The sequence below is a fragment of the Vigna angularis genome, chromosome 2 (assembly GCF_016808095.1).
Source record: "Vigna angularis cultivar LongXiaoDou No.4 chromosome 2, ASM1680809v1, whole genome shotgun sequence".
NCBI classification, from domain to species: Eukaryota; Viridiplantae; Streptophyta; class Magnoliopsida; order Fabales; family Fabaceae; genus Vigna; species Vigna angularis.
In genome coordinates this window covers 20,809,882-20,823,045 of record NC_068971.1, presented here as the reverse complement: position 1 = coordinate 20,823,045, position 13,164 = coordinate 20,809,882, and the positions used below count along the sequence as shown (strand labels likewise).

Genomic DNA, 13,164 nt, shown 5'->3' with positions numbered 1-13,164 from the left:
GAAGGAAAAGGGGCCCTCTGAGTGCTATTCTCCATTTGCAATAAAGAAAACCCACTTCTGATATTGGGGCGGCTGGTGCTTCCACGCATGATGACTGCTTCTATAAAATTATGCAAGCCATGAGTGACTGCCATGCCCCCGCCACTTTCTTTTAAAAAATAAAAAATAAAAGAACGTGCAGGTCCTTACAGTAAACACACAAATGTGCAGATTGATCAAACATTTGAAACACAACAAATCTTGTTCCTCAACAAATCTCATAATTCTTGATCACCACGGTCAATCTTGATTCTTGGAGTTTTTCCCTTCTTTGTAAGATCACACAACTTTCTATAAAAATATGAAAGTGTTAGAATCACAAAAGTTCTTATAGAATTCAAATCAGCGTCAATTTATAGTTAAACACATATCAGACGCGTTTATATCGACTTTGCTACTAATGTAATCAAATACATCATTTAGTTATAACAATTTAGCAGCAATCACAACAATTAATTGAATGTACAATTAATTCAATTGACTATCATTTAATGATTGGTCAACACAATTAAAAATATGATTGTTATGTTAGTTGTGACAAGCATTTAACAGTTTTTCAAAACATTAACCAACTTAGTCGAATACAAATCACATGCAATCGATTAAGCAACAATACTTAGCATAGTTTTGAAAAAATTTCTTCTTGAAAAATCTCACAGCACACTCGAAAAGATTTTATGCAAACACACAAGTTTTAATCGATTCACCCCATAATGTAATCGACTTAAAGTTGTTGTTTTGCCACATACTTAAAGATCAACTAAAGTGTGTGTGGTTTTCCCTTTCCAAAAACATATGTCGTGCATACATGACGATAGTTGAAAAACTGTTATTTTTATATTTAAAATTGACTTCAATTACAACCTTTATGACTTAGAAATTAGCTTGAACTCATGATTTTGTTGAATTAGTGGAAATAATAGACTAGACAGGTTTTATGCTTGATTCCCTTGTTTTTGCAGGTTTTTAGATGAAATTGATGAAAGAAGTGAAAAGGGATAGAGATGGAATCAGAAAAGGACAAGAAAAGTGCAAAAGAGGAGAAAACAGAAGTATCGCTCAGCGCCAATTACCGCTGAGCAGCACTCGCAAGAACCGTTGGCACCGCTTAGGGGAAGAAGTGTCACGTGTTACTACCATTGAGCGGCACTTTTCTAGGCTTGGGCCTACTTTTCTGTATTTTTTAGATTATTATATAAGCTTTAGGACGTTCTAGGGTTTGTATCTTTGGCTGGGAATGAAGCAGAAACACACTTTTCACCCCTTAGGGGTAGATTTGGAGATGGTGACGACTCTCCTCTTCTCTTTCTCGAGTTTTTCTATCTCTTCCATTCTTTCATTCCATTGTTCATCTAGTTTCACCATGAATATGGTGAACTAAACTTATTTTGTTGTTGAGGAATCAATGTAAATCTTTAGAAACTCTCTTGTATGGAATTTGTTCTTCAAGATCATTTATATGATACATGCTTTCTTTCATTAATTATTAGGGTTTTTCCTCTTTGCTCAAAGCATGCATAGTTTAACTCATTTGATATCATGATTATTGGTTTTGTCGATACGGAGACGTACGGGGAAGTCTAGATCTGGGGAATCTCTCCCAACAATATATTACCAACCGAGATAGGAGTATGATAGTTGGTTGCCTTTAAGCTTCTGTTCACTATAATGCATGATTAATTGCTAGGGAGACAAGAGATTGTAAACTAGTGGTTATGATTAAGCTTTCTTCGCCGAGAGATCGGGTTTAAAGTAATTTAGAAAGTGGCATTAACATTAATGAAAAGAATGATGAATTCCTAAATACAAGAGAGTGGAAAAGATGAACTTGATAAACTCCAACAACATATTCATCCATATAATTCAATTCATGCTTTTGTTTCTTCTTGCCATTGATCATCATATGCATACATATTTACTTTTCAGTCTTTTGCATTTAAAACTTATAACACTTTGTTCTCAAGTCTTAATTAATTAATTAATTAATCACATAAGTGTCTAGGCCTTGAGTTTCTTGGGAAACGATACTTGGTCTTACCAGGATTATTACTTGCTACGATTTAGTTACACTTGCCTAGAGGTAAACAAGTTTTTGGTGCCGTTGCTGAGGACTCTGGTTTAACTAGTATATTTGTGTGATTTTTAATTAATTTTGACTTGTTGTGAATATTGGTTTTTCTGTTTTTATTTTCTATCTTCTTATCTTTTCAATTATATCCTTTGATTATTTCTTCTCTTTTCTATCTTTTTGTGCTAACAATTGTTTCTAGGGTTTTGTGCCTAATGCTTGCAGGATGCAATTCGGACAAAAATTTAACTATATGGGCACTCAATTCTACCAAAGTAATCTCAACCACTGGTGGGAACTTCACTCAAGCATGGATCAAAGCCAATTTTGGCAAGCTGCCGAACAATTTGAGAATCAACCACAACAACAATGGCAGCAACAAAGCTCTAAAGTCAACAAAGGGAAGCAAGAGATCTCTTCTTTCAGACAAGGCATGGAGGAGATATTAGGTCAAGCATGGGACATGTACAAAAGCTTATTAAGAAAGACTCTCATGCACGATTTTGAAGAAGCAGTAGTAGTTCTACTTTTCCTTGGAGGTCTTGGTTCACAAACCAAGTTGATGTTAGATGCCTCAGCTGGCGGTAATATTAAATGTAAGACTCCAGAGGAAGCAACATAATTGATAGAGAACATGGCTGCTAATGACAATGAAATACAGAGTGAAAGAGGAGCTCCTATTCAACAAAAAGGGGTTCTACAATTGCAGTCAAATGATGCCTTGCTTGCTCAGAATAAGATTATAACTCAACAGTTGGAGAATCTAACAAAGACACTTGCTCAATTGTCGAAGGAATTAAAAACTGTTGGTCAAGTTCAACAACAGATGTGTGAACTATGTGGTGGTGACCATATTAATGGTCAATGTGCTTTTCCAGTGGAGGCCCTAGAAGATGTAAATTTCATGAACAATCAATTTCCATACCACCAAGGTAATTTCAACCAAGGGTGGAAACCTCACCCAAGCATGGGTCAAGGTCAGGGACAATCTGGACAAGCTGGGCAATCAGGACAATTTAATAGGCCAACACAACAACCATCATTATCGCAACAGATATCTACACTCACTGAAAAACATACAAAGTTGGAAGAAACTATTCACCAGTTTATGTAGGTAACCATCTCCAATCATAACAACACTCAAGCATCCATTAGAAATATGGAGATGCAAATCGGACAAATAACTAAGAAATTGGAAGAAAGGCCTGATAAGAATTTTGGGGCTAATACTGAGGTTAACCCTAGATAAGAGTGTAAAGATTTAGTGAGTGTAGATGTTGAAAAAGATGAGTTAGAGAGAAAAGAAGAAAAAGAAGAGAAAGAAAGAGAGGTGGTTGAGAGAGAAGAGAGAAAGAAAATTTGTGTGAAGATTGAGAAGTTGAGTAGAAAAAGAGAAGGGAAGAAAAAAAATAAGAGAAAAGAAAAAGAGAAAATTGATGAAGAAGAAAAGTAAGGAAAAGAGAACGAGAGGAAGAGAGAGAGAATCATATGAAAAAACCTTTCGTCATCCAAAGAAGTATCATAGGAAGGAAAAGAAATTTAAGTGCTTCATGGAAATCTTCAAGAAATTGGAGATTAAAGTTCTTATGATTGAAACATTGCAACAGGTTCCTGGTTTGATCAAATTTCTAAAGAAGTTCAGTAGAAAGAAGAAGAAAAAGAAGATTGAACTTGAGCTTTATTGGGTCAAGCTAATGACATTAAAAGAGTGCTTGCTGGGAGGCAACCCAGTGATTTAAGAACTTTTGTTTTTGGTTTGGTGATGTAATTACGAAGTTTTGTTATTTTTGTTTTGGTTTAATCCTTTTCGACATCCCTATTTATGTACGAATGTCTCAATTGGGTCCTTGTTTTCTAAAGTGTATCAAAATGGTCCCTAATTTTGAAAATTGATATCAATTGAGTCCTTTCCGTTAAGTTGGCTGGACGGCGTTAAAAAAATTGATGAGTGGATGCTGAGATGACGAACGAACGCTCGTCCACCAGCGAACGAACGCTCGTCCATCAGCGAACAAACGGTCGTCGACCACCGAACGAACGGTCGTCCAGTGTGGAACGAACGGTCGTCCAGCAGTAAGAGGTCGACGAGCGTTCGTTCTCTGGTGGACGAGCGTTCGTTCGCTGGTGGACGAGCGTTCGTTCGTCATCTCAGCATCCACTCATCAATTTTTTTAACGCCGTCCAGCCAACTTAACGGAAAGGACTCAATTGATATCAATTTTCAAAATTAGGGACCATTTTGATACACTTTAAAAAACGAGGACCCAATTGAGACATTCTTACATAAATAGGGATGTCGAAAAGGATTAAACCTTTTGTTTTAGTTATAAATTTTTTTTTTACAGGCTATAACATCTACTGATGGATGCTAGGTGGTTAAGTATCTACTGAAGGATACTAGGTTTGTTACACCTACTGATGGGTGTTGGTAAGAAAGATTTGCACCTACTGATGGGTATTGGTGGATTTTGGGTAAGGCTCGTGACGTTAAACAAGCACTACCTGGGAGGCAACCTAGTTTATTTACTATATTTTGTTTGTTTGTTTTGATTCTGTTTTAGTTGAATGTTAGGGATTGATGTATGAGTGATTTGAGAACTTAAATGCATGAAGTCAGTGAGAGAAATGAGTATAAGGCACCTAGGACAAGCTAGGAAGAAGGAGAATATGTCACGCAAGTGCCGCTTAGCGGAAATTTTCGCTGAGCGGTATCACGGCAGCATGTGTTTTTAGGGTTGCCCTAGCGGGACCCGAGCCCATTAGGGTACTTGGATACCCCATGGTGCAGTTTTGGTTTTATTTTCATATTTCTTTCCTCCCACACACTCTTAAACAATTTTCTAAGAGTTCTCTACACCTTTCCCTTCATCCCCACTTATAAAACCTCTCTTTCATTCATTTTTGCATCAAGTTTCCATTCAAGTTTGGGGTTTGGTGAGAGCATTGCTGTTAGAGGCTGATTTCTTTACATTCTTAGAGCATTCTTCACTATTTTGCTTGTTGGTTTTGCTGCACAGGTTGCATTGAGGGGTTTTGATTGCCCTCAGCGTTGATTAGGAATGGTTTTAGGGTGTTGTTTATTGTTCACTAATGCTTAATGATGTTTCTTGTGGTTTTATGAATGGTGTTTGATATAGGGATGGCCTCCTCATAGGGCAAGAGATTCAAGACTACAATATTCAAAAGGAAGGAGAAGGAACCAGATCAACCCTATTCCAGCAAGTTCCTTTCTTGTAAGCATGAACAACACTTCCTCATTGTATAAGATAGTATGGTGAGAGGAGCAGGCACAAGCCAATAGAGCTGGAGCAGTTAAAGCTTCAGCTATGGAGGAAGATGAAGATGATGATGACGATGACGCATTTGAGGATGCTGAAGATAATGAAGAGGAGGAAGATACAGATGACAACACAGACTGATGAGGAGCTGAGATAGCATCTACTGATGGATGCTATCAGCACTAGAGTAGGATCTTTTCTATCTTTTGTTTTATATTATTGAATTTATTTGCTTATATTTTTAGAATAGGGTTTGATGTACTCAATTTGAACTTTATCTGTTATGATGGTTTGCTTATGACTTATTGCATGATGAGTATTGCTTGATGATGTTTGGATCTTGATTGATGTTGAGATTGTGCACATTATATGCTTATACAGGTGGTTCACGAGCTATGTGAACAAATGCATGATGTTGTGATTGTGATTATGATGCTAAGCAGGATGTGTATGTGGAATATGAATGAGCTTATATGTGAGGTTTTGAGCTCTAGAGTTTTTGCGATTGAATACTATTACTTTGAAAGCATAAATGACTTTGCCCAGGTTTTCTATGATTGAATCACTTGCTTGTTTGCATCATATGATCAAGACCATTTGTTGGTAACCCTTTTGTTAGCCAAATGCATGAATTTAGCTCACTAAAAGAGAGCACTATGTGTTCTATCCTTTGAACCCTTAGCCTTGAACATGATTTGAAAACCCTTTTTGAAAAGCTTTACCTTGAGTTAAGTTGAAAATATTCTGTGGTATTGATAAATGTTCAAGTTTGGGGTTGTTGGAAAATAGAAAGGGAAAATAAAAATCATTGAGCCAAAAGTTAAGCATATGAAAAGCAAAAGAAAAAGAAGAGAAAAGCTCAATGCAAAAGAAAGCTGGGAATACTTAAGAATGGTTATGTTTAGATGATTCTCTTAACTCAAGGGTTTTGTGATCCAGAAAAACCAATTGTTACTGTTAGCCCAGCCACATTATAAACCATTGAAAAGTCCTTGTGATGATGTTTGCTTGTAAGTGTTTTTGATTGTGGTTAAACGAAAGGCAAAGTTGATTCATGTGACATTGTGATGATAAAATGAATGAGTGAATATCTCCTATACACTTGTGTGTTTGAGTGAAACACTTTATCTAGTGAGGATAGATTCCATGAACACATAAGAACATATTTGCTTAGTTGATTAATCATTCATGAAAATAGCATTTGATTGAATATCATGTGATTGAGTGAACATTGAAAGCATGTGCACCTCTTGATTGAAGTCCTGTTGATGAACTAAATTGAGTATTTACTTATCTTGAAAGAAGGATTTTTGAATGTGGTGAACCATTGAATGGATTGGTAGAAGATTGGGTTACATCTTATTTGCTTGAGGGGGAAGCAAAGTTCTAAGTTTGGGGTTGTGATAACAGTTGAAAAGCTGTTATTTTTATATTTAAAATTGACTTCAGTTACAACCTTTATGACTTAGAAATTAGCTTGAACTCATGATTTTGTTGAATTAGTGGAAATAATAGAGTAGACAGGTTTTATGCTTGATTCCCTTGTTTTTGCAGGTTTTTAGATGAAATTGATGAAAGAAGTGAAAAGGGATAGAGATGGAATTAGAAAAGGACAAGAAAAGTGCAAAAGAGGACTCGCAAGAACCGTTGGCACCGCTGAGGGGAGAAAATCTGCTGAGGGGAAGAAGTGTCACGCGTTACTACCGCTGAGCGGCACTTTTCTGGGCTTGGGCCTACTTTTCTGTATTTTTTAGATTATTATATAAGCTTTAGGACGTTCTAGGGTTTGTATCTTTGGTTGGGAGCGAAGCAGAAACACATTTTTCACCCCTTGGAGGTAGAATTGGAGATGATGACGACTCTCCTCTTCTCTTTCTCGGGTTTTTCTATCTCTTCCATTCTTTCATTCCATTGTTCATCTAGTTTCACCATGAATATGGTGAACTAAACTTATTTTGTTGTTGGGGAATCAATGTAAATCTTTAGAAACTCTCTTGTATGGCATTTGTTCTTCAAGATCATTTATATGATACAGGCTTTCTTTCATTAATTGTTAGGGTTTTTCCTCTTTGCTCAAAGCATGCATAGTTTAACTCATTTGATATCATGATTATTGGTTTTGTCGATACGGAGACGTACGGGGAAGTCTAGATCTGGGGAATCTCTCCCAACAGTATATTACCAACCTAGAGATAGGAGTATGATAGTTGGTTGCCTTTAAGCTTCTGTTCACTATAATGCATGATTAATTGCTAGAGAGACAAGAGATTGTAAACTAGTGGTTATGATTAGGCTTTCTTCGCCGAGAGATCGGGTTTAAAGTAATTTAGAAAGTGACATTAACATTAATGAAAAGAATGATGAATTCCTAAATACAAGAGAGTGGAAAAGATGAACTTGATAAACCCCAACAACATATTCATCCATATAATTCAATTCACGCTTTTGTTTCTTCTTACCATTGATCATCATATGCATACATATTTACTTTTGAGTCTTTTGCATTTAAAACTTATAACACTTTGTTCTCAAGTCTTAATTAATTAATTAATCACATAAGTGTCTAGGCCTTGAGTTTCTTGGGAAACGATACTTGGTCTTACCAATATTATTACTTGCTACGATTCGGTTACACTTGTCGAGAGGTAAACAATACACATATAAAATCACATATTTAACATATATGCAATGAACAACACAATCATGTTCTCATATATGCTCGTACAGATTTACCACAGTAAAGAACAACATATAACATGTAAACACATAACATGTAACACAGAATATACATGTGTTATTAATTATGTATTGTCACCATCAAAAACACAGATATTTTTGAGATTAAGTTAAGCCAAACCTGTGCTCCCCTATCAACAATCTCAACAACTCAAGGTATAAATAACGGATGCCGGTCGGTCTAGCTTTTATTTGGACGACGAGCGACCCAAATTTCCCTTCTATTGGACCGCGCATCCTAAGAGGGTGATTTCCTGGGCCAAGTCTGCTATGACTCGAATTGAGTTGGAAGTGGTCAGTCAGCTTGATCAGCTACCCCGACGGACCTCTTCCCGAACGCTCATCGGCTACCTGGGTTCCAACGCTCTATGTACTAGAGTGTTCGGTAAGCCTTTTATGTTTTTTTTCTTGGGCTGTCATTTGTAACTTATCTAAATTTTCTTTTGTGTCGCAGATTTCTTTGGTGCAATGGAGAAAGGTAAAGTTTTTTTTACCGATGATGGCTCGACGAAAAGAAGAGTTTCAGAAGACCGGAGAAGGTACCTCCTTCGGTATCGTTCGTCCTCTGCTCCCAAAGTCCATCATTCCTTCCTGCACCGTCAACGCTGCTCTGCAGATAGCCCTGGAGCCTCAACCTTCTTCCACCCCTCCTACTTCAGCCCCTGCTCCCGAGGTTGCCCCCGTAAAAGTGGAGGAAAACGGAAGTCCTCTCGGGAAAGGTCTATATATTCACATAAAAGGCGAAAGAGGAAAATTCCCGAGGGGCCTTTGATTGTTGGTCCGTTGGACTTGAACGTGAGAATAGTGGAGCACCTTCAATAAAATCTCACTCTTGACAAGAAAAAACCTTTCAAAGGAATGAACGCTGGTGAAGCCTTGGACATGGGGTATGAATTAAATTTTCGATCCAACATTTATATGGTCTACGCTATGGGTGCACTAAGTACCTAATGACCGAGGAGCTAGACTCTGCCCGACAAGACCTAGAGGCTTCCTTGAAGGCAAACGAGGATCTGACTCAACACTTGGAGAAGGTCCTGAAGAATGTAGAGGACGATCGGGAAAAAGTTGTTGTCGCTCTTACCAAGGCCTAAAATGACAATCGTCTACTACAAAGGTCCAACGAAGATCTTAGGTTAGATCTTCAGAGAGCAACCGGGAAGAATAAAGACTTGGTCAAGGAGAGAGATGCCCTTTTGAGTGAGAGGTTGACTATTGAGAACAACTTTCTAGGCGATGAGATTTGCAATGAACACCTCCTTGGCTTCGAGAAGGGGATTTCCGAGTACCATTACTTTTTCAAGGTGCCACTTGATCAACCTGGTTATGATATTATGAAGACGCTGGTTGACAGACAACTTGTCACTATGTCCCTTCCTGCGGAGACCGAGGTGACTGCACCGCCCATGCCATCCGTGACAGAGGAACCTCAACGTGTTGAGGATATCTTAAATAGTAATAGGTCATGTATGAAATAGGTTTTCCTTGAGCATTTTCTATATTTCCTACTCGACACATTTTGTACGGCTCCGTAGTTAATGATCAATATAGTTTTTCCTGTCTTATTTTCTCCTTGCCTCTTTACCATACTCCAGTTAACGATTTATTACTTTAGTATTCTCCGTGAGTTCATGAAGAACATTCCTCACCGAACCACGGACACTAGGAGTTCACTTAGAACATTCCTAAGGTCGAAGAGGTCCGAGTGAGGGTTCACAAAGAATGTTTCTCATCGAACGACAAACACTAGGAGTTCACTTAGAATGTTCCCTAGGTCAAAGAGGTTTGAATGAGAGTTCACGAAGAATGTTCCTCACTGAACGGTAGAAACTAGCTAGGAATTCACCTAGAACGTTCCCTAGGTCAAAGAGGTTCAAGCGAGAGTTCACTTAGAATGTTCTCTAGGTCAAAGAGGTCCGAGTGAGAGTTCACGAAGAACGTTCATCACCGAACAACGGACACTAGGAGTTCACTTAGAACGTTCGCTAGGTCGAAGAGGTCCGAGTGAGAGTTCATGAAGAATGTTCCTCACTAAACGACGAACATTAGGAGTTCACTTAGAATGTTCCCTAGGTCGAAGAGGTTCAAGTGAGAGTTCACGAAGAACGTTCTTCATCGAACGACGGACACTAGGAGTTCACTTAGAATGTTCCCTAGGTCGAAGAGGTTCCGATGAGAGTTCATGAAGAACGTTCTTTACCGAACGACGGACACTAGGAGTTCACTTAGAACGTTCCCCAGTTCGAAGAGGTTCGAGTGAGAGTTCACGAAGAACGTTCCTCACTGAACGATGGACACTAGGAGTTCACTTTCAACGTTCCCAAGTTCGAAGAGGTTTGAGTGAGAGTTCACGAAGAACATTCCTCATCGAACCGCGGATACTATGAGTTCACTTAGAACGTTCCCTAATTCGAAGAGGTTCGAGTGAAAGTTCACGAAGAACGTTCCTCACTGAATGACGAACAGTAGGAGTTCACTTAGAACGTTCCCTAGGTCGAAGAGTATCAAGTAGGTGAATAGATATAGAACAACTGAAAACATCTGATATTATTACTTTAATGACTAATTACATAAGGTAATTAACTAAAATAAAATTTAAGATGAAAGAAACATTCTAAGTGTTTGGCACGACCTTGCCGTTTGGAAACTCGAGGTGGTAAGCTCCATAGTCGAGATTTTTCACAACTCGGAAATGGCCTTCCCAATTGGCTACAAACTTCCTGTGGACGCGGTTTCTTTGAGCTTTCGCAATTTTGCACCACACCAAATCACGTTCGACAAATTGTCGCGGTCATACCTTGGTATTGTACCGACGCGCTATCAAACTTTTTTGGGCCTCTGCACGAAAAATATTTTAAATAAAACAAACAAGCTACCTATTAGCGACAAAAAATAAGTTCATTATATTATCACATTTGTAACCAAATTAGTGACAATTTTTTTCAAAAATTAATAATATTTTTTCCCATTACTGAAAGAAAAAGAAGTCATCAAATTTTTATATTTTTGCAACTAAATTAGCCATCGAAGTTTCAGTTCTAAATTGATTTCCCATGGTAGAAGGTGACCAAGCTTTTTAATGAGAGATTAACGACCAAACTTTTTAATGAGAGATTAACGATCAAACTTTTAGTAATTATTTAACAACCAACTTTCAGTAATTATTTAACGACCAACTTTCAATTTTATCGTTAATGATTTGCGACTACGATTTTCGCTACAAATATTTTTGATCATTAAAAGTTTTCTAACTGACTTTACGCATTTTAGCCATTACGAAAGGTTACTAAAATGTTCTTTTTTTAGTGATATAATGATAGCAATTCAGGCCTAAATGAAGAAACCAACACTATCAACCAGGCCAGTGCAGTAGCTGATCCAATGATGTCAACAAGGGTTCGCAAGATGCCAAGATATTTAGCTGATTTCAAGCTTTGATTAGTGGGGGTATGAGTGAGAGAATATTTTTATATGACATGTCAAGATCTTAGTGGGTTTCTTATGGGTTTGTTATTAACCATATTTCTGTTATATAAGTGCTGATATGGTATGAATGGAATAAAGAAAGTTTCCTCTTTTCTTTATCACCAATTCTGCAGGAGGATCCTTGACCTCGAATCAAGGCTTTTTAACCTATCAATTTTGTGCTTTTGTTGAGAGTGTTCCCTTTTCTTTTTTTCACAATTTTTCCATGTCAGATCATAACACTCGTTCCAAATCCATCACCAATTTGGAAGAAGCTGTTCTCAAACTCACCGTTAACCAAAATGAAATTACTACCCGTTTGAATGCCATTGTTTCTCAGCTTTCCAGTCGAGATACACCCACTCCGCATTCTGATGACCACCGTTCATTTCACTCTGATGCTACTCCATTCACACCACATCTTCGTTTGGATGTTTCTCGGTTTGATGGAATAGACCCCATGGGTTGGATCTTTAAGATATCCCAATTTTTTGAATACCATCGCACACCGGAAGTGGATCGACTTCGGATTGCGTCTTTTTACATGGAGGGCCCAGCTCTTAATTGGTTCCAATGGTTGCATCGGAACAACATGATTCCTTCGTGGCAAGAGTTTCTACAAGCTTTAGAGGTTCGTTTTGCTCCTTCTTATTATGAAGATCCTCGTGGTTCTCTCTTTAAGTTGACACAGAAGGGTTCCATACAAGATTATTTGAATGAGTTTGAACAGCTTGCTAACCGCATTGTTGGTCTCCCTACAACTTTCTTGTTAAGTAACTTTATCTTTGGGTTAAACCTCGAGATCCGCCGAGAGGTTCAAGCATTGCAACCATAGACTTTAACACAGGCTACGGCATTAGCTAAGTTGCAAGACGACAAACTCAATTACTAGCGTCGTTACTTCTGTAATCGTCTTTCCACCTCTTCTTCATCTGGCCCACCGCTGCTTCCAATACCTTCTCGACCACCGACACCCGTTTCCACACCATCCAAACCGCATTATAAAAAGTTGACTCACGAGGAGATGTTGGCTCGTCGTGAGAAAGGATTGTGCTACAACTGTGATGAAAAATTCAGCCCGGGTCACAAGTGTAAGAGTCGTTTCTTTCTGTTAGTTGTCGTCGATTAGGATGATGACGTCCGGGGTGAGTCCCCGCGTTTAGAGGCGGATCCAAGTATTCTCCATCTGGAAGGTGTCGATCTGGGCCAGAGTGAAGTACTCACAACTTTATCCAAGACAGAGTGGCGAGTTTCTTGAACTTGGATAGTCAGCCCACTAACACATTGCGAGTAATGGTGGGAAATGGTAGCGAAATTGAATGTCATAGCATCTGTCCAGGGGTGAAATTAAAAATGCAGGGTCATAAGTTTATGGTGGATCTCCACGTACTCCTCATCAGTGGTGCTGATGTTGTCCTTGGTATCCAATGGCTCAAAGATTTGGGTCCGATTATTACTAATTATTCCTAACTCACTGTGAAGTTTATTAAAGAGGGGAAATTTGTGGAGTTCAAAGCTGACGCCCCTCCAAAGCCTAGTGACATTTCGGCTCAACAAGTTAAACGTATCCTACACACA

The 13,164-nt window shown here is 38.3% G+C and overlaps 1 protein-coding gene across 2 annotated transcripts; it reads left to right on the top strand.

Moving 5' to 3' along the window:
• Nucleotides 1–8,194: 8,194 nt before the first annotated feature.
• LOC128195545 (uncharacterized) lies at nucleotides 8,195–9,636 on the top strand. Of its 2 annotated transcripts, none has more exons than XM_052873491.1 (2): nucleotides 8,195–8,491; nucleotides 8,576–9,636. In XM_052873491.1, exons 1-2 carry the CDS (start codon nucleotides 8,392–8,394, stop codon nucleotides 8,941–8,943), a joined length of 468 nt encoding a protein of 155 aa, XP_052729451.1. In that variant the 5' UTR covers nucleotides 8,195–8,391; the 3' UTR covers nucleotides 8,944–9,636. The 2 variants fall into 2 exon arrangements, with proteins under 2 accessions (XP_052729451.1, XP_052729450.1); XM_052873490.1 differs by having other exon boundaries at nucleotides 8,195–8,506.
• Nucleotides 9,637–13,164: the final 3,528 nt, after the last annotated feature.